The 22,099-nt window shown below is 43.0% G+C and overlaps 1 protein-coding gene across 2 annotated transcripts; it reads right to left on the bottom strand.

The window, feature by feature from the left end:
• Positions 1–213: 213 nt before the first annotated feature.
• On the bottom strand, positions 214–20,910 carry DTD1 (D-aminoacyl-tRNA deacylase 1). Of its 2 annotated transcripts, none has more exons than XM_040553605.1 (6): positions 20,768–20,910; positions 19,761–19,851; positions 17,291–17,526; positions 11,601–11,698; positions 1,756–1,932; positions 214–829 (listed from the first exon to the last, which is right to left on the bottom strand). In XM_040553605.1, the coding sequence occupies exons 1-5, from the start codon at positions 20,808–20,810 to the stop codon at positions 1,777–1,779; spliced, it is 624 nt and encodes a 207-aa protein (XP_040409539.1). In that variant the 5' UTR covers positions 20,811–20,910; the 3' UTR covers positions 214–829; positions 1,756–1,776. The 2 variants fall into 2 exon arrangements, with proteins under 2 accessions (XP_040409539.1, XP_040409540.1); XM_040553606.1 differs by lacking the exon at positions 20,768–20,910 and adding an exon at positions 20,462–20,600.
• Positions 20,911–22,099: the final 1,189 nt, after the last annotated feature.

Raw genomic sequence — 22,099 nt, forward strand, 5'->3', positions numbered from 1 at the left:
TTTGATGACCACTATCAAGTATCTAAAGGAATTACTGTGTTAGAAAGAGTAGATATTTCAGGGTAGAAACCTGACTTCTGAGTTTCCAAAGGAGACGTGGATGAGTTACGTTGGGAGGTGTTTTTTGGCTGTTGCTTTTGCTCTGTGTCACCCTCATTGTCACACACACGGCTATGGACTAGGGAATGCAACAAACACCAACACGCACTCAGCTAGCATCATTTGTTTAATAAAGTCTTTTCTGTTTTTAAAAAAGTTTACAAGACAGATGTGTTTCACATGATAAACAACTAGTGGCTGATCTTTCCTTTTAATAACTTAATCCATGCAGAAAGACTAGACTGCCTAACTTGGTGTTACATAGCAGTTGAACAATATACCAAAATACACACAGACCTACAGGCTGCCATGGAAACAGGTAGCACATGACATCAGAGAGTGAGAATCAAAGTACAAGCTTGCTTGGGTAACTTTCAGAATTCAAGTGTAAGTTTAAGGAAAAACCCTGATTTATTTTTGAAATGGAGCTTATGTACTGATAGTGAATGTTCTGCTACAATCTGCCTACAGTCATCCTTTATTCAGCAGTCATGTGAAAACACATACACAAAAATGTTACAAGTCCTTTTTACTACTGATACTACACATTAACAACTGAATCTGAAAGCATTGCTTTGGTTGTTTCGATACAGAATGATATAGGTTTCTATTGTCTTAGTTCTGTTTTTCCATTTCCCATTCCTATCCGAAGTCCTCGAAGAGTGGTGCTGAGGTGAATGTCTGTTAGGTCTCTCCTCAAGAATCCAGTGTAGCTTTTATATGAGAAACTCTGGAAGGCAAACAATCAGAAACATTACTGTAGTTAGAGTAGAAAAGTACAGGATTCCTTCAACTCACATAGACAGAAGTATCTTGACTTACTGTCATGGCATGAAATTTTATGCTAGGTTGCAACATTTTAGAAATGTTCGGCAACCTAGATTTTCAAACGCTATTAGAAAGGTCAGGCTGATTAAAGCACTCATAAGGCATGCAAACTCCTGCCCTCTAAAATGTTCTCATATCAACACATAACCCAGAAACAGCAGGGGAAAGCTTGTGTTCCTGTAGCATGGCAGTAAGGCCAACAGTTGTTGAAAAATGGTACGTTCTCATTTTAGTTTCTAAGAAAACATTCTCTTTCCCAATGTGCCTACTCATCACCAATATTAAAACAAGACGATACACTGAGGGGAGGGGAACTGTAACTTCCAGTTCTGGTCTGTCTCCAACTTCCAAAATGTTTTCCGCTTCCATTTCTGGGGATTTTGAGTTATTTGGGTATTACAAATGGTGGGGGCTGTTCCAGAGTGACCTGCCTGTTAGGTAAAGGCAGGGAGAGAAACATGACCACGTATCAGCTCTGAAGAGCACAAAGCAGGATTCTCAGTTAAGTCACTGTTGTGCTCTAAGACCAACATTTTAGAACTCCAGTCTCAGCCTGAAAACTGTCCTGGCCAGGCCAGATTCAAGACACACACCACCAGCCAATCACACAGCTAGGGAGAGGTTTTCACCCACTTCTACATTCTGGCATTCTGCTCTGCCAGCTGCAGACCAAAAAGGAGGCTACCCACCAGCAAGATTATCAGAATTTCACCTTTCAACACTTTAAATGCAACTCTATGCAGACTCCAGGTACTGCTTCAGTGAAGTACCCAGGTTAGAGACTGACAAGCAGGAGGACACAACTTTAGAGGAGTGTAAAAGCCATACCTGAGGCCTGCTTTGGAGGAGCTAAGGCTCTCTTTCCGAAGACACGTCTCCTTCTGCTCCACTGCTTGCGCTAGGGTCGTCCTTGTTACGGGGGGCATTTCTTTCTCTACTTGATTCAGAGGGTACCTTGGTTCTGGTCTTCTCTTTTCTTTGCTGTTGCTTTTCAAGTTTTGTCAGCTATTTACAAAGCAAGGAGAGTGAGAAAAGACTTTATGGAATAAAGTCATTTCAGAAGACAGTATTTCTAAAAACTTGTAAATGTGAGCATTGGTAGCAACCTGGTAACTCAGATTCATAATAGCTATACGCATATCATTAAGAAACAAAAGAAAGAAAAAAGAAAATGTTTAGATTTTCAGGTATTTGGAAAAGACAGTGAATTCTCATACACTAACATGATCACGACCCTGAGTGTAAATGAGAACTGTACATATTCAAAGGACTATCCTCTGCTCTTCCTCTGAGTTCCTTTTCTGCTCAATGCAATCTGCCAACATAGAAAAGAATAAAACACAAGGAACAAAAGGGGTGGCTGGATTCCACCAACCTCCTGTTCTGCTTTGGGTCTTAAGTAGCAGTGTCGTAGTCTGCAGGTTTCTAACAAGTTCAGGCAACCATTCATACAATACATTTATTTCTACCAGAAAAAAAAAAAAAAAAAAGAGAGAGATGAACTTTAGCATCACATAGGATATAGAATAACCATTTCAAATCAGCTTGGACAAAACCTTCAGCTAACACCACCTTGCCACCTCTCCAGAGAGGTATTTTCAATGCTCCTAGAAAAGTCAAACTAAGCTGCACTTAGCTGTCACTGTTACATCTCTTTCCCGTTTTTCAGAGAAGCAGGTTGCAGTAAGTTTTGGGGATGCTACAAACTGATAGTTACTTAAATCACTATGGACACTGTGTGCAGTCCATCAGCTTGGTTAATTTCCATAATTTTCTGATTTTCTCAAGTGCTTCCATGATGATTCCCCCAGGATAAAGCATAAAGCATCACAAGTTACCATTTCATGGCTAGCAGATCTTTTCTGAGATGAAATCTTCATAGAATCAAGTAAGTTAGATTAAGTGTGCTGATTATGAATTTGACAGGCTTGTGGAAGATGCATGTGAAGATGTAAATCTGCAAGCCACTATGAGCTTTGAGGGCAGAATACAGAGTCTTGGGAGGATGCACAGCATCCCCTTGTGCCTCATGGCACATACACACCATCCTAACATACCTGCACACATGGGCTTCTAGGCTGACACAGAATATCCTTTGATTTTTTTTTTCACAACTAAAATTAGTTTACTTTCACTGTGTGAAAAGACAGAGTACAATGCATCTGTTTAGCATGATCCAGTCCTTGTAACATGCAGATGTCTAACAAGCACCCAGGGCATGATACAGGCAATATTCTAACTCAAGTGTCTGATAGATGTGCATTACTATTCTGCCAACAAGCCTACATAAACAGCACGTGAATGTTAAAAGTGACTGAGAAAGTGAGTGCATCTGCAAGAAGGGAATCAAATGTTTGAGAGCCCTTACTATTAAAGGTGCTAAGCATTGATTAATGGTACTTAGATGATGTCTATGCAGTTGTTTTTTATTTATACAAATGGCACTGGGCTCATTCTGCTGCTGAAACCAGGTTTGGGGTTACAGTGACCTTCACAGACAAAAATGTATTGAAGTGGGAAGGCATGTTATATTAGCTGCAGGCTGCAGAAAGCACAGTTCCTACGTTTCAAAATATTGATTTGTACACCTTTAAATATCTACATCATTCATCATTGATGTGTGTACATCATTCCTCCCTAGCCTTGAACCTAACAGTCAATTATTACAGAGTACCCCCAACACAAAGCCAAAACAGTCAAACCTGTTGCAACAAACCTGTAACCTAAACAGCTGCTGCAGCTGGTACCCCTTTCTTTTACTGTGGCATCTTGGCTCTTAGCGGTGACCCTTTCTCAGCAATAATGGTGCAGAAAAAGTATCTGTGTAGCATGTAGTTCCGTAACATAACTCCATGAAACAGGAAATCCACTCCTCTCTAACTAGTGTTCTTTCTTATTACTTGAAAGGAGAAAAAAAAAAAAAGCCTAAATCACACAGACACAATAGTTTAAATTGAATTACCTTTTCCTCTGAGGAGGCTGTGAGCTAACCCAATAAAGCCAACCCCAGATTTTCCAAACATGGGAAATAGTGGTGTGTTCACACTGTGAACCTTGCGGTATGGAATACGGAATCCATGTACATAATATATATTTGTTCATATATAATTTACACAGAGGCAGAAATGGCTCGATATATACTAGCATGCCATATTAGCATTTCAAACATGCTTATACTGGCCAGTTTCCAAGATGGTCTTGAGGGCAAATAGCATGCTAAGACTTCTGAAGTATACATAGTTATATACCGTGGTTTTATATTTATGTACATTTAGTCTTAAGTACAAAGGGATCATATTCTCTTTTGAAATCTCTGTAGTATTCATATTCTAAAGTAAAAAGTAAGCAACAATTTCTAAAGTTATGACATACATTTATCATGAAGGACCTCATAAATTACCACCAGTTCTGTAGCTAATTAGTTTGAGAATGGTGTAGTGGAGAAGCACCGATGGCAAACAGAATAGCCAATAACCAGAGAGAAATCCAGATCCATCTTCACACATAGATCTGTAGCACGCCCAAGACCGTACGCATGACAACCCAACTAAACATCTTCCTCAGAGGGCAGCACCTTTAATACATGAAGAAAAAGCACCAGGAACAACCTTGAATATTAAGAACAACGCCCATGTTGGCATGATCTGACAGTAGTACTCACCCAGCTCCAAGAAAAATGACAAGTTCATTTACATGAAGGGAGAAGATAATTTTAATCCATGTCTTATTATAAACAAAATTTAATAATTTATTTTAAATTATAACAAAATGAAGTTTGCAAATGAACTGTCTCATCCATCTAATACTCAAGTAACGCTGAAATAAATAAAGATTTGTGTGTACCTATGGCCACACACACACACATGCATGCTCTTCAGTCTGTGCATGTACCGTGATCAGTCTATGAACCAAAGTTTGGGCACAGAGATAAAATATGTATTTCTCTGTACTCACAAAATACACACTCATCTTCATTATGCAGGCAATAAAAGAATTACACATCTCTTAAGTTTTTCATGTCCTCGCTTATAAAGCGCTTGATTGATTGAAAAGGATATTACAGAAGCATGCTCTGCCAAAAAAGACCTGCCTGCAAGCTGAAAAAAATTCAAGACGGCTCATTTTTTAGTATTACAGTAAATAACACTTCAGACACACAATTCCAGCTCAATGAAACATATCATTAACGCTTTTCACGTAAGTACAGTGTGCTGACAGTCATCATCTCATCTGTAGACCTATCATGAGCTGTTTGTGTCTACTGCACCATGATGATTGCTGGCTAGCTGCGGAGATGGTGCACCTGTATGGAAAGCACCTAACTCCACTCTACATCTAAAACCCTAAATTCATGCTTAGACCTCTTGGAAGGCTCCTCAGCGTTCAAAGCGTGGTCCTCTTACAGCAGATGCAGCACCGTCTTGTTGCAAAAGCACTGTGTCTGCTTACGATGAAAAGCTGCGTGGTCAGCAGCGTGAGAAGGCTGCGCAGTAGCGTCATGGAAGCTGAGGAGGAGGCAAACAGCTGGAGCCAAGCGCAGTCTGCAGGGGACCCTCAGCCAACAAGCCAAACCCTGCTGGCCCCACCAGCACACAAAGAAGGGAGGGAGGCCAGTAACGCAGAAGAATGGAAGCTTAAAATGGCAAGGACCAGCAGGAGGAAGAGACTTTCCCCAAGCCTGAGGTGCCCTGGAAGAACTGCTTCTCTGCTCTGTATGCCGACCATGAAGGACAGGTCACACCAGAGGAGATGCTGGGGCCGACTAAGCCAGCCCGATCTGGTACCTGAATAACTACCAGTGTGACGGGTGATAGCCGTGGGTGACCCTCTTCTGAGAGGTACGGGGGGCACCCACTTGCTGACCCGACACTCTGGAGAGGTGTGCTGCTTTGTGGGGCTCTTACCAAGGATATCACCAAGAAACTACAAAGCCTCATACAACTCGCTGGCTATTATCTGCCACTGCTGTTTCACGTGTGCACCAGGAGCAGTCTGAGGAGCATCAAGGACTACAGAGCCCTGGGAGCAGCAGAAAGGGACTCGGGTCCAGGCAGTTTTCTCTTCCATCGCTCGTGTCAAAGGGAAGGGGACTGAAAGGGTCAGTCAGATCTGGCAAACTGACAAATGGCTATGGCGCTGGTGCCATGCCTACCCAGGCCATGGGACTCGCTTTGTGAAACCTGCTCTTCTGGGGTCAGATGGGGTCCATCTGTCTGAGGAGGGAAAACGCATCTTTAGTTACAGGCAAAGAGGGCTTTAAACTACAGCTGCTGGGCACAGGGAACGCTGGTCAGCATCAGCAGTGGCTGCCTGGAGACAGGAAAAGGAGCAGAGGTCAGCGGGAGAGCACCTGAAGAGCAGCACAAAGGAATGACAGCCAGTGATCAGCTTCATTAGGGGCCCAACTTAAAAGCCTCTTCACAAATATGAAAGGGGAGCTGGAATTTCAGCCTCATCTCAGGGCTATGTTACCACAGGCCTCAGTGAGATGGGGCCTGGAGTGCTGAGATGGGTGGCTACAGGCTATTCAGGAGAGACAGGCAGGGAAGGAGAGGAGGGGACGTAGGCCTCTACGTTAGGAAAGGTCTTGATGGCATGGAGCTTAGTTATGGTGATGAAAGGGTTGAGTGTCTTTCGGTAAGGCCAACAAGGGAGATAATGTGGTACGAGCATATTACAGACCACCTAATCAGGATGAAGAAGCAGACAAAATATTCTATAATAATTTAATTCTACAGTAATTTAATGATAAATTATTGAAAGTCGCTTGGTGAGCACTTCTGCCAGCTCCTTCAGTTGTATCACGGAAGGTTTAGATTGGATATCGGGAAGAATTTCTTCAGGGAAATTGGGGAGGCGTTGGAATAGGCTGCCCATGGAGGTAGTGGAGTCACCGGCCCTGGGGATATTTAAGAGACGTGTGGATGTGGCACTTAGGGACATGGTTTAGCGCTGGACTGGGTAGTGTTCAGTTGATGGTTGGACTTTATGATCAAAAGTGTCTCTTCCAACCTAGGTAATTCTATGACCCTGTGTGTAGTGCAGTTACACCTCCACAAGCACTGGAATGTTCACATTTATAACACAAGATCAGACATCCTCTGTGTTGATCTATGACAAGTAAACATACCACAGACTAAAATATGGGCACAGGATTAGAATGAGAAACCTTCAAACCCTTAAGACAGCCTTAAGTACAGACAAAACAGGAGTAACGAAGCCTGAAAAATCACACATAAAATAATTTCAGATGTAAACCTGAAAATGCTGATCATTTTATCTGAAGCCACAGTACCCTGGCATGGCTCCATGTTATGACTTTGGCAAGAATCACAACCCACAAACAGATTAGTTTTTCAGAAACTGCTAGTCCCTTGCCAGCAGTCAAAATCTGTGCTTCGCTTCCTAGGGGAATCAGTATCTGGTCTGACCCTACTGCTGAATTTCTGAAGCATGGAAGAAGTCAGAAAGATCTTGAAATATCTCAAGTGTCTAAGACCATCCTCCTTGTGACAATATACAAAAATACAAGTCTTCAGTCCACATAAAGTAACTTTTCTTATCTGCCGTTGCAATACAGTTATTCTGCACTGCTGAGACACTGCTGATAAGCAAGACATTTTGAACCATGTGGACATTGCTTCGTTCCCAACAGATTGTCCGAAATACAGAGTAACAGTTTTTGAAAAAGGTCGAAATTTACATTTGGTTTGACAGCTTCTTTGGCAAATTCTAGCTTGATGCAATTTGATAGTACATCACAGACATGGAAAAAAAAAAAAGTGAAAATTGAGTAATTATAGTGGAAAGCAAGGCTGCTCTTTGAAACGTTTCACTATTCAGAAATGCCTGCCGTTCCATCAGCTTTAATACTATGATACATTACTTTTGAAACCAATTTGCTGTAGTACGAACATGCAAACTAGCACAAGATGTCCCCCACTTGAAAATGCTAATAATTCTCTGGGTTGTTTGTTTTGCTCAAGTTAATTTCCCACATCCTACAACTCCTCTTTGTCAGTCTTCCTTGAACAAACAAATACATCCAGTGTTCCTGATTTTCTGTGATCAATGTGTACACAGAGATTGATTTCTGCTCTCAAGACAGCTTTTCCTTTTGATAAAACCATCAATAACACCAGGAAAAAGTGAACGACACCACCGGCAGAATTGTTTTGTTAGCAGCCTGCCAGAAAATCAGTGGCAGTACTCATGTTTCTGGAACCACAAGAAGATCTGCAGATGTACATTTTAAATTTCAGTAGTTGTGTCCAAGCTGCTATGATTTCAAATCTCAAAAAAAAAAAAAAGAGAGAGAGAGGAGAGGAGGGGAGGGATCACAACAACTTTAAGGACAGGCTACATTTCCAAAAGAGACAAATCTTTCAAACTATCATAGGGTCATCACAAATAAAGCAGGTTAGTACGAATGTCACTAAGCGATGACAGCACTGAGATAAAATGCAGGGGTTTACTGCAAAAATAAAGCCACTGAAAGGCTGTGGCACAAGGACTGTCTCACAACCTGCTAAGAAGGCAGCAGATCATCTAACATTTTCCTTTTCCTTTCCACATAACTGTACCTTAGTCTTATGATCAAAGTATTATTAGCTTTTTTTCTTAAAAGAGGACAGGATCCTTTAGGCCAACGAGCAGCTCACGCATGAATTGCATACTTCATTTTGTTCCTAAAAGAAATGTAAGCAGCATACAATCAAGTTACATTATCTGTAACTTCAGCCTGAGGCAAGAAAAGTGGTACCTGCCCTTCATCAGTTACCCTGGTCTAACTGTCCTCCCAGGGTCTTGGAAAAATTCCCTAGCAGAGCAGTTTATCCCTGAGTGGGGATAACCCTACTTGTTTTCCCCCCCATTCTTTATCACCAGTGATATCAATAACAAGCTGAGCTCTCTTTCGTTCATTTTTCTCACCAAAACTTTCAGTATAAGAAAATGAACTCTCAGGTTTCAGGTTTATTTCTTGAAAGTACGCTCAGCATAGCTGGAAGAAGGCAAACATTAAACAGGCAACACAACAGCTAGGAAAAACGTCAGCTAATAGAGTCAAGGAGAGGACTGCACTTTGTCTCATATGGTGCATATGTCAACGTGGGAAGGAAGAAAAACTAGATTCCAAAAAAAAATTCAGGGAAAATCCATTCCTTCTGCAGATGGAGGCCCTCACCATACAGTCATTTGCCATAGCTTAATATCACAAAATATTTGACACCAGCTGCATAAGCACAATGGTACTGATCACATAATTCTAAAACAATCTCCACCCTTCCCCAAAACGAAAATACAAGCCGAAGCGATACCCTCTTCGGGGAACCAAAACACCTTCACACTTTGTGGTTTGTTTTTTTCACTTGCGTCCAAGTCGCTTCCCCTAAAACTTCTTCCCACTTTTTTTCCATCTGGCTGCTTCTACTAGCTACAAAACCCTTTGAAACAAGACAAATTACATTTTTAGCTTTCCCCAAAATAGGATATAAACATACAAAGCACTCTGGGCATTGCTAACCTAAACTCAACAATGATCACAACAAACTCAACTGAGACAGCACAGGCATTTTCTGTTTTAGTGCCTACCTCTGCAATTATCCAAATGGATGCATGTAAATTCAAAAAGGGATTACCCAAAAATTGCTTCACAGGTTAAGGCTGGAAACTGCAGTGCCTGTGATTTGTACTAGATCATTATGAAAAATCCTTTTGTTTCCTGCATCGTAACTGCAAGAAATACCCGATCTACCTTCACTGCAAGACTGAAAAGAAATACTTGATCTACCCTCACTCTCAGAGACGATGTAGGAACTGTAGCACAGTTCGAACGGGAGATCAAAGCACTCCATTGCTCTGCCATCCACATTTCTACAAGTTATATTTCCTGAGCAAATCAGCAGCAGCTCCATCCCTCCACACTGGTATGTGAGTGCTTACATCTCCTAGCCCTTAATCCAAAGACAGCACTGCTGCTGCTGCTAATTATGTATGGTCTGGGCTGTGAACTCTGTGCTACAGCTGTGAGAGTACAGACAGCCAGAGAAGAGGTGTATGTAGTTCTTTCAGGGGGTAAAACATCACAAAAGTATGCAGAACAGAATTCGAAGGAAAAAAAAACACCTCCAAAACAATATACCCTAGCTATTTAAGGCAACAAAAATAAGCAGCTGCATGCTGTTTACAGCTTGTTAGCTTATACAATTGTAATTCCAATGCTTTCTTTTCTCAAATGTTTTAGCCATACATGCCACATCAGTAGGATTGGTCCACCTGCTGCTAACCATGTACAGTCTCATCACCAGCCTGAAGAACTGAACGATTTTACTGCAACTGATCCTTTGCTCAGCACTGCAGTACAGATCGTTGACAGAGACCTTCTGTCATTTAAATAGAAAGACTAAACTGAATCTCAAAAATTCAGATTAAAAGTAGGCAAATGTGGAATAATTCCAGAGCAGAATCAGATGGGTTTTGCTACCTTGGTACATTTGGTATCTTCATACACACAAATAAACAACAGCAAACAGGATGAAAAACATCTGTGACCACAGGAAACAAGATAATTGGCATGGATTTAGACTGCAGAAGAGTTACAAAGATTTAGCCTAAGATTCAAGCTGTAAAGCCCTAGAAAAGATTGCCCCAGGGAGCACTAGCATCTCCGTCCCTGGAGGTTTTTCAGAATCCAATAGGCAAACCCCTGACAGAAATGCTCTTGCTCTGGCTGGCCTGGCTGTTGTGCAGGGTGACAGAACTACTTACCTCCAGCTAACAATAGCATACACATACTGGTAAAACTTCTTCCTTGCCCAAACACTGAAGGAGTTGGAGCAGGTGACCTACACAGGCCCCTTCCAACCTCAACCGCTCTGTAATTCTGTAATTAGGGAAACTGTATATGAGAAGCTTTATAATCAGAAATACCAAATAAGCTGTTACATTAGCACTAGGATAAACTTGCTTCTATTCTGTCTGATGTTCTCCACTCAATGCCTACTTTCATCTTTACGATAGCTCAACATAAAGTATTTGTCAGTATAACTGCTTTCATCAGTTACTGCTATCAATACCTTTAATTACGAAAATCATTAATAGGTTTGAGATATGCAAACGGAGTTTATCTAGAAGATAATACTTCAGCTTTTAGCTAGCCTGTCTGTGCAACATGACGCTCAAAGACACAGTGAGCAAGCAAAGGAAGTGCTTTAAATCACCATATTGATTGTTCTTGTGTACCCTCTCTCCTCTGGTGCCTGTGACTTGGGTTGTTTTTGTTGTTTAATTTCTTGATATAGGCATTTTTTTCAGTTGACAACCTCTTTCAATAGGAATTCATAATTTTAAGGAGAAACTACTGTATAAGAGACGATGCTTTAGACTGTCCCTCGTTCTTTTCCCATTAGGCTCCAAATGCCTTTAGTATGTGGTGGTTTTTTTTTGAGCTATGCAGAATTCCCAGGAGATGCATAATTCCCTGTATTTTCCAACCTCTGTTAGAACAAAAGGGGGAAAAACAGAACAGTGTGCATGAACATGCAAAAAAAGAAAGAGCTCTGCTGCCACAGAGTGCCCTACATGCCAGTATTCCCAAGTACACATAAAGGCAGATGTATGTATTCACAGAGGAGGCACAGCCCCATACATCCGCCCTTTCCAGGCTTGTTTACCTGTTTAGGGTCGACAGTGGCAGCCGGGGACTCCAACTCTATTGTTACAGGACCGTCGTTCTGGATGTGTACCTGCATGTAGGCGCCAAACTTGCCGTCTGAAAAGGGAAGAGACAGAAGTGCTGAAAGGATAACATGTACCAAAATCTTTCCCAAACGTGGTACTTAAATAAATGATAAATAAATAAAGGACAGCTAATTAACGAACTGCAGAAAGTTACTAAGAAAAAAGTCTACATGCACTCAGCTTTGTGCTCTGATTATTCAGAGACAACAAATACACAGCAAAGTACAGAGATGTCCACAAAACAGAACAAGTCCACAGATAATCACGGTGCTCGCACTTCAGGTGAGGCAGGACACTTCTCACAGGCAGGAGACAAAATTGTAAAGGATGTAACAGTTAAGTCTAGGGATCCAGTCCAGCTAAAAGGCTGAAGTTTTGAAGAAATCTTATATATGGGCAAAGGGTTTAAATAAAAAAAAAAAAAGCATATTCTGAAGCGCTACTTTGGGGCATTGGTTTGCAGGGCACTCCCAATCTGATACAGTAATTCCTATGCTCCTGTCTGCAACCTAGGCCATTCTTTGTAGGAGTTTGGTAAATAGCTTTTGAAAGAATTTTTTTGCAATTTTTTTGAAAGACTACTTTTCAAAGAGCTCTCTGTAACCATATCCTCCCTCTCCTGTACTTTACTCGTGAAAAAGGCCAGCCTTTCACACTTTCCATGCATGTTTGGACCTAAAACAAGCAAACAAAACCTTCCCCGGCACCTTTCTTCAAGGCTGAGAAAGTGGTAGATAAGCCATCAAGTTTACCAGTACCCTCACAGCACTCCCAGGTCACGAGCACTTTCTACCTTAATTGTCCCTGCATCAGAACTGCATTCAAGGGACTTCTTTATAACAGCTCTCTCCCGTTCTCCTCATACTTAAACTTCCAGTCTTTTGACCCAAGGAGAATTCACCTCAGGTCAAGACGAATCACTGCTCAGAGAGTTTAAGATTAAGAGCTAATGGAAACAGTACCTAAAAACAGAAAATGCTGCCCTCCTCTACTGCCCCCTCTCTTCCAGATCTTCCTCTCTATACCTTGCAGCCACCACAGTATGAACGGCAGAGCAGGCTTCAGTTGCGGCAATCTCATTCTCTTAAACAATTTAAAAAGCCAACCAAGGGGGAATTTCTTCACATACTCCAAAATCCCTTTATTGCACTTATTCCAAAATGTCTTGCGGGCCACCACTCACCCCCATCTTCACGCTATTGAGCATATTGCAAAGCTGATGTTGTTCCTAGGAGCAGCTGCCACCCCTCCTTACCACAGATTGATGTGTCCTGCAGTTTCAGGAACTACAGACCCTGTGCAGCGTGTGCTTTCCTTGTAGGATGCTTCTGGGTTTTTGTGCTGGCAGCTTCTTTGTACAACAAAACTAAAGGGTTCTAGTGGTGCACCAGTTATCATCACTCTTTTCAAGAAGTGGCCTCACTGTAATACAGTTCTTATTCTCTGCAGCTTGAGGGTCTGGTCTTGCCTGAAAGAACAAGACAAAGCTAAAAAACTAATTTCACTTCTTACATCAATACCCAATTATTCATTAAAAAGAGATACTTCTACAGCAGTATCTCCCCCAGTGCTGGCTGCCGGTGAAAAAAACTTGCTCCTGCCTTTTTTCTCTTGTCCTAATGTCAGCAGTAGTTTCAGTATAAGGCACTTCACACAGGCTTTCTGAGAGGGCATTTTTCACTTTTGTGTTTTGGTTTCCTGAAAGTTGAGACACAAGCCTGACTCCCCTTAAAACAGGCCAACACGTGTGGTAATGCTCCATTTTGCATTCACCTCAGAGCACACTGGAGGAACACAGCACCTCTGTGGTACTTGGGAAGAAGGACTGCAAAGGAGCTGAGCTGATTGTTCTGCCCTTTAATGCAATTTCTGAAACTCTGAGAGAGACAAATCCCTCTCCTGCACAGGACTGCAAAGAAACTGAGGATTTGATCTCTTCCATCTCTGTGTCCCAAGGCAAAATGAAGCCTCTCTGGACTGATTTCATATTTCAGTCAGAAAGAAAGGAGTTGAAAGAACCCACCCTCCTACCATGTCACTTGTTATCCTGGCAACTTTGGGTAAATTTATCACGCACGTGGTCCTGTAATGACCATGGGAAACACTAGCAACTTACCCCTGAATACTATTTCTTTTCCTGCTTTTTATACCACAATGCTCTTCAAAGTAGTAAGCAATTTTAAGATTTCTTAACTGATCGAGTCACCTCCTTGCAACCTCCTCTGCAATGAAATAGGATCCTACGAGTGACAAGTTTATTCTGCTGGCCACCCATCTCTTCAAATTCCTTTGCCCTTAGACTCTGGCACACATGCCTTCTTCAGAGGCAAAGAGGATTTTTATCATCTGAGCTGAGAAAGACAAGACAAATCTACAATGTAAAGACTTGAAAATGAAATATAATACATTTTCAGAATATTTTTTGGACATATCTCAAGCCTCATGACCTAGAAATTTCACACTGATTTTATTCAGAAGTTACTTCTACACTTGTCTATTTGGAAAGTTATTCCTAATTAACCCCACGCGAATAACCCTGCTCCAGATAAGCACACTTTATTCCAATGTGACAACGCTCACAAAGGGAATTAATCTGACAGAATAATTCTGCTTTCATCCTGCACCAAACCTTAATCTGAACTAAACTCCTTGTTGTGGAAAAGTCCTCCCACATTGACTCAGATATTGCTTTTAAGGCAGTGAGATGTTTCGCGCTCTTTGCCATGCTAATCCTCACTGCCTCAGAAGATTAATCCACATTCAGGACAGAGTGCGAAGGCCTGACCCGCAAGGAGAAGCCTTGTGTAGGCCTAGTTTTCGGATACTAGCTTGTGCAGAGTCCTCAGGCCTGCATTCACCAGCTCTGTTCCTCAGAGTGAAGTTGAGGTATTTAAGAATTAATTTCACAACAACAAGTGCCGAAGCAAGAGTAGCGCTGATTTCTGATGCACCCTTCTCTCCTCCCCAGACCTGCGGGTCCATTTGCAGTTTTAAAGCATCTGTGTGAAACAAGAACCATGGCTTCAAGCCTCCTCCAAGATACTGTTTGTCAAACATCCCCCTGCTTGGGGTGTGAAAGAATAGTCTGCACTTCTCTTTGGGGACCTCTGGTCACTCTGAGCTCCCAGTTGGCTAGCTCCAGGTAAACCACAGGCTAGACGGAGGAGTCGCCTGCCCCAGCACATGTAGTACCTGAACTTCTGACAGCCAGATCAGCCTACTGAAACAACAACACTGGGAATAGAAAACACAAGGCTCTTAAGCAAAACGGCAATACATTTATGAGCCTTTGACTCAGGTACACAAATACCCTTTTAAATAATGAAATGATTCTTCTAAAAGGCATTAAGCGTATTTGCAAGATCAAAGGGAAAGCCACCTACACCAATCCAGAGAATCAAACTAATCTCCCAGTGACTACAATTGCACGTGTGTGGAAGCGTATGTGTAGGGGAAATATCTGAGGTCACATTTTGAAGATAGCAGGCAGAGCCTCATGTTGATAAACTAAGCCTATTTTAATAGCCCACCAGCTCGTTCATCAGCGCTCCTTCCCAGGGCGCCCCCGTTACCCTTTGTAACCTAGTGGCACACAGGACAGACCCCAGCAAGGCAGGCTCTGGTTTTGTCACGACTTTTTCAGGGCAGAATTCAGTACATTTGCACGTCACACTAAATCACAGCCCAGGCATCACAATTTCAAAAATGTATATTTACTCCCAAGCAGTCCTGCTCACATATGACCAGCCAGTGTGCAAAGGCTCTGTCTTTTGACTCACCTCAGCTCAGGGAAATTGTAAACTCTGCTGGTGCAACCGCATGGCTTAGACTGCTATCCTAAAACTGCCAAGCTACAGAAACCTTGCACCCACAAATAAATAAATAAATAGCAAACAAAAAGCCCTGGCAAAGCAATTGGCACAATAGAAACTTCAATCATAAGAGACTAACAAGCTTGAATGCAGCCCAGTACAGGCTGGAACAACCTAGAAATAAAGAAAAATGATAAATGAACAGGTGATTCCAGTGATGAAAGCAGTTTCAAATGAGTGTGTTATCTGACACAATAGCACAGGCAACCACTCTGGTGCTTCCAAATCTATGTTTTCAGCATGAAAAAAAAGAACAGAAGTGAAAGCTGGCTTTGAAGAAAACATTGGCAATCAAGGGCCAAAATATGGGCACTCAACAGCAGTGGCTATTCTTTTCATGTGTACGGCTTACTGAAAAGAGGTTAAAAAGTTGCTGTCAAAATACAAAAAATGCTTGAGAGTATCTCAGAAACAGCATTTTCCAAATACCAAGGATAAAGATGTAGATACGTAGAGATACATCAATTTTTATGGACCTGGTTTAAGTGAAAAACGTAAGCCCACACCTGCTTTTATTTTACCCGGACAAAGGGGCCCAACTCAATCAAATCTTCCCAGAGCAAATTTTATTCCCATTGACTTCCCAGGAAGTTCTGTTATCAGCTTCAGAGGCACAGGAATGGGTCCTAACTTAATCACAATTCAACAAAAGATAAAAATTCAAAAAGCACATGCTCTGAATTCATTAGACCAGAAGTTTCGTGTTACAGACCAAAAGGAATGTATGGAAGGGGTATAAGAAGTGCACTCCTTATCACCAGCGAAGGTTGACTGGAAGAATATATCAAGCTATTGGAAAGTTGACATAAGACAAGCATTTTATGCACGTGTTTCACTGCGCCTCCTTGGAAAACACTTCACAGTAATGGTACCTTATCTTTCATCCACAGTCAACATTGAGATTAACCTCTAAACCTTCCCCCAGCCAGTGTTCTGCCTTTTTTCCCCTTTCTCCTCATAAGGAAAGTAAGGCTGACCATTACCATGATCTCAATTTTTCCACTTCTGTCTATTAATAACCTCCATTAAAAAAGTCCTTCTAGACTCTTATCTTCTGGACAACTATATCAAAAATTCAAGTCTAAATCTGAAAATGGCTGGAAAGCAAACAGAGAAGATTAAAGGTGGATAAAGCACAAATGCAAAGGGAAGCCAGGCATTTTCTGGTAACGAGAAAACTGTTTCATAAATGGCATGTAGATGAGAAAAGACAGTCTACATCAAATGCTGTTTTCAAGTAGCACATTACACCTCCCACTGTCATCATTATCACTTATTGGAACACAAAAATAAAGTGACAGATTGAGATACGCTGTCCATCACACACTGGCAATGCCTTCCAGCCTGGCCAATCACCTACCCCTCAGAAGAAATGCTTGCCCTGGGTGAGTCTCGCACAAGGACATCCAGCCTTTGAGCAAGCCTGACCCCAGAGCTAGTTCTCATGGCTGCAGCCTCTCTGGGTTATGCGGTCAGTCATTGCTCACTTGGTACATCTGACGACAACACAGGAACATCTAAACATCAAACTGTTCCAGAGGAACACCAAGAAATGGCTTGGCTAGAGGAAGGCTGGACTGATCACCCCATCAGGCTGCTTGTAAATGTACTGTAAAACCACTCATCTATCGCTGCATAAAGACAGCTCCTTTGCAACACAGACACTCACAGAATAAGGTAACAATCATGGAAGAGCACAAAAACGAGGTCCACTGGTTGCCTCAAGGACCTTACGAACCTTTCACCCTTACCTTTAATAAGCTCTGGTTTGTAGGCTTTTCTTAGTTGCTCTAGGAAGTTGTTATAAAAACTCTCCGCCTGCTCTGTGGGCATTGCCATGTGGTAGTCGGGTTTGTTTCCTTTCAGGATGCACTGGAGAGTAAATTGGCTCACACACAACACTTCGTACTGTTTATCCATCACACTTTTGGACCAGTGTTTCCCACTTTCGTCTTCAAACACTCGCAAGTTTAAGATCTTTCGAACCCTAGAAGGAGAAAAAGATTTTTAAAATTTCTAAATTGTCCCATGCAGGATCAGCGAGTACAAGTAATACGTACCACACAGGAAGAGAGAAAAGGGATGGCAGATGCACATTCATTCTGCCTCCACATAACAGATCCCTTTGTCCTTTCCTTCCTAAACCACAGAAATATCCTCACATTAGGTAGACCCACAACCAAGAAAGTCCTTACACACATGCATAGTACTATCTGACCATTAATTAATATCTTCCATCTTTTTGTAGAGAACGAGATCAGGACAGAACAACTGCACATCACAGGGTGACATGAAGATGGTATAATAAGAAAGCTTATTCTTTACTATCTGATTTTACGAGTCACAACGTTATTTAACATGTATAGCTTTGGCAATTTATTCCTCCTACTGCACTGGGAAATCATACTCATTATGAAATGAGATCATCCTAAACTATGGTTGTTACCAAACATGATTCACATATACTCCTCCAGCTTTGTCTCCCACTAGCATGCATCCCAAACCAGATGCCGCAAGCCCTGCAAGGAAAGCACTTTTCCATCAGGACCAAAAGGAAAGCAGGGAACAGTGCAGAAATAGAGGGGGCAGCTAAGTGGTGACTGGGATTTGTCATTTAGATTTGTATTAGGGCTGATATTTCAATGTGGGGGCCAGAAGAGACTGGCTTGAATACTCAAAGAGGACAAGGACAAAGGGACTTTCACAAATGAATCCTAAAAAGCAGTAGACAGACTTGCAACCCAATCAGTTGTTGGACTTTGATTACAAGAGTGCACACGTGCTACTCTCCAGTCTTTAGTTTCTTCTTTTAGCTTCTCCACACCTGCAGCATCTGCCAACAGTGAAGCCCAGATGAGTGCAAAGCATTTCAATTGCAGCCATCAGCCAGACATTTTACCTGCACGAGAGGTGAGGCAGATAGCATAAAATAAAGCTGAAACTTTATTACGGGCTAGCTTCAAGCTTTGCCAGCTCTAAGGCACAGCCACAGGAAAATATCCTTGCCAATTTGTGCATGTCAAAGACAAACAGAAACAGCTTCTGAATGAAGCACAGTTAGAAGCTTTGAAAGCTGGCACATAGGTTTAAATTATCGTCACAGCTGTGTTTTAATGAAAAAGGTATTTGCTGTTTCATCTACAGGATTACTAAAGTTTCCTTTAATAGCACTTGAAGAGCCTGGTTCAGCTGATTTCTTGTTATTTGTTCTTTTCAGATGCCGGCTTTCTGCCTTTTCTGCGTCAGCCATCCAAACTTCCTGGTGTTGAGAGCACGGTCGTTGGTGATCACCCACTTGCAATATTCAAAAGTATCTGTCATTCACCAAGGCAGGAATGAGAAAAAACTATACAGCAAATGCCACACCCCGAAGAGACAAACAGTAAGACAAGACACTGGAGCATGTCTTGATTAAAGCATCTTCAGGTTTGCTGCCATTTTCCATGAATTTCATAAGTGAGATCCTTACCGACCTTCAGTTTGCATCCTCACTTTCTACTTTCTCTTCCACATCTGCTAAGGGTTGCTTTCACCCTCAGTTACGTTCTCCTCTCTTCACTGTCTTCCCTCTTCTTGAATTATCTGTTTTTCTTTGTCTTTGTAAGAACTGAGATCAGCCCCAGAACAGTAAAAAGCCTGAAGGAGACAGAAGAATTGCCTGGAGAACTCCCTCTCTCATGTGTTTGGTGGCTGAATTGCAGTATTTTGTGGTCATGGAAGGGATGGCAGAGCCAGGCCTCCAGGCTGCCAGAACTGATTCATATTTACAGAGAAGTAACTGATGAGATTTTTCAGTCTCTTGGAAGAAGAGAATTTGTCAAGCACAAACTAAGAGTTTGAGGTTTCTGATATATACCATACTTGAAGGACGGAGACCCTTAAGGTAAAACTCTTAGAGTAAAAAGGTCAGACATTCAAATAAGGGAGATCAGAAAAACAGAAAATGTTGATTCTTCCTCTTCTTCACAAAAAAAAAAAAAAAAAAAAAAAAAAACAGACAGGAATTGGAAAACTTATTTTCTCAATGGGACATAAAAAGAAAACTCCAACTAAAACAAAATGCATTCTAGGTAAAATCTCAAGAGGAACTAACACTGGCAAATCTGTGTTTCCCAACAGAAGGAGTGCCTCATTTCCTTTAGTACAGCATAGGCAGTACTGATTCAGAGTCAGAAATGTACACATAAAAGAGTACAAGGAAAAAGGAAATACATGACTTACATGTGCTCCAGTTCTCTTTGTGTATCTTCCAACGAAATGCCCAGCAGCACACAGAGGCCTCGTCCTATTGAACTTATTTGCTCACCACCCACTAGGGAAGAAGGAAAAAAAGAGAAAAAAGATTAAATGCATTGTCTCATTTTGTAACATAGGTAAGTATTAATTTCAGCTGTACAAGCACCACAGAAAACATGATTCTAAACCTTTCTTATCCATCTTAATTTTGCTAGAGAGTAAGGCATTGGAACGGGTTGCCCAGGGAAGTGGTGGCCTCACCGTCCCTGGGGGTGTTCAAGGAAAGGCTGGACGTGGTGCTTAGGGACATGGTTTAGTGGGTGACATTGGTGGTAGGGGGATGGTTGGACCAGATGATCTTGAAGATCTTTTCCAACCTTAATGATTCTGTGATATATATGGATAATTTTTCACTGTGAGGGTGGTGAGGCACTGGAACAGTTTGTCAAGAGAGGTTGTGGATACCCCATCCCTAGAGGTGTTCAAGGCCAAGCTGGATGGGGCTTTGGGCAACCTGGCATGGTGGGTGGCATCCCTGTCTGCGGCAGGGGGGTTGGAACATGATGACCTTTAAGGTCCCTTCCAACCTGAGCCATTCTGTGATTTTAAGATATTACAGAAGCCCTCTTTCAAAAGCCTCCTGAATACAGGGTCTCACCTGTGAGGGACCAACCCACCGCACTTACTTCAGCATTTCGGAACTCCACATACAGACTACAAACGGAGCAGCAGTGCTAACGAGAGGCACCACAACTCCCCTCAACCTTTGCAAAGATCACCCAAGTGAGTTACATCAGCGAATTTACCCCATTTCCGCACCGCAGCGCTCCCCAGACAGCCTGAAGGCTGAGCGAGTTGTGGAAGGGGACACGGGGGGGGGGGGGGGAGGAGGCGGGGGCGGGCGGAGCGTGGCTCCGCCACGCTCCGCCCGCCCCCGCCTCCTCCTCCCCCCCCCCCGTGTCCCGTTGTCGGTCCCGGTGTCGCCCACTGACCTGTGACACTGGCCTGTGCCACCCGCTGGACGATGGCCTTCATGGTGGCGCAGCGGAGGCCCGGCGCGGGGAGGCTGCGGCGGCGGCGGCGGAGCTGGGCAGGGGAGGCCCGGGGGGGGGCTGGCAGCGTCCCCTGGCGGGTCGGAGGTGCTGCGGCAGCCCTGGAGGGTCGCCGAGGGTGGTGCCGATAGGGAAGACCCTAAGGGAAGCCCACCCCACCAGGTTTTAGGGTTTTAGGCGAGGAGGGGGTTGTTTGGCGGGGGAGCTGTAGGGAGGTGCCAGAGCAGCCTTCTATAGGAATTCCCTCTGTAGGAATGCGGTGTCTGTAGGTGCCCAGGAAACATCTTCAAGGAAACTTCTTGAAGGCTTCTTGAGGAGGTGGTAGCTGTAGGGACAGAGGAGCCAGTAGATAAAGTGTGCCTGTAAGTTGGGAGCAACGTGGCATAAAAGCCCCTGTAGAATTTGGGGTGGGGCAGCTATGTGTGTAAAAGCCCCCTACACGATGCGGTGGAGGAACTGGGAGCAGCTTTTATACACCAAGGTGGCATCTACAGTCTGTGGGGAGGCTTTGTAAAGACTAGCAGCAAGCAGGCATCCTCATAGAAAAGGCCATAGGGAGAGGGGGCAGCCTCTGTAGAAATGGGGAGATGTCTGCAAGGGCAGGGGCATTCCCTACAAGAAAGGAAGGTCTGCATGTGCAGGGGCTGCGGTCAGCTTCCTTCGGATGGGAGGCAGTGCCTATAGGGTATGGGAGAAGCCCCTGTAGAAAGCAGGCAATGTCCACAAGGACATGGGGAAACCTTATAGAAACAAAGGTTACACTCAGCAGCAGGAGACAGTAACCTATAAAGGGGAGATAGTATGTGTAAAGATCAGGGAAACCCCTGTAGGAACAAGAACCTGGCAGAGGCAACCTCCTTTAAAGGGACCCAGAAGCTCTAAGAGGAGGGGAAACCCCTATAGAAATGAAGGTTAGTGAACTCAGGGAAAGAGCTAATGAGTATAGGGACTGAGGGCAGCTGCATACAGGGACAGAGCACAAGACTTGGTCCCTGTACCTGAACGCACTGCCCACAAGGACCTGTGAGGGGACAGCAGGTCTCTCGTATAGGTGTGCCGTTTGCTATAGGAGGCAGTATCCCTGGCCCCATGTTACACAATACAAAGCTAGATTGGTCTTTCAGAAAAATCTTCATGCTTGTAACTGAACAAACACCACCACTGAGCTGGGAAATCTTCACAAAAAGCTGCAACAGGTACATGGTCAGACTATCGGGCACAGGACACCAGGCAGCACACAGGCTCATTAACATCTCACAACACTCTTAGATG

The sequence above is a fragment of the Cygnus olor genome, chromosome 3 (assembly GCF_009769625.2).
Source record: "Cygnus olor isolate bCygOlo1 chromosome 3, bCygOlo1.pri.v2, whole genome shotgun sequence".
NCBI classification, from domain to species: domain Eukaryota; kingdom Metazoa; phylum Chordata; class Aves; order Anseriformes; family Anatidae; genus Cygnus; species Cygnus olor.

Bases quoted from the DNA above. Each gene is read 5' to 3' on its own strand.
- DTD1 (XM_040553605.1), bottom strand. From the start codon at position 20,810: ATGAAGGCCATCGTCCAGCGGGTGGCACAGGCCAGTGTCACAG. The intron at 19,852-20,767 runs GTCAGTGGGCGA...CTTCTTCCCTAG, and splicing joins GGCACAGGCCAGTGTCACAG to TGGGTGGTGAGCAAATAAGT. The intron at 17,527-19,760 runs GTAAGTCATGTA...TTCTCCTTCTAG, and splicing joins CAAAGAGAACTGGAGCACAT to GGTTCGAAAGATCTTAAACT.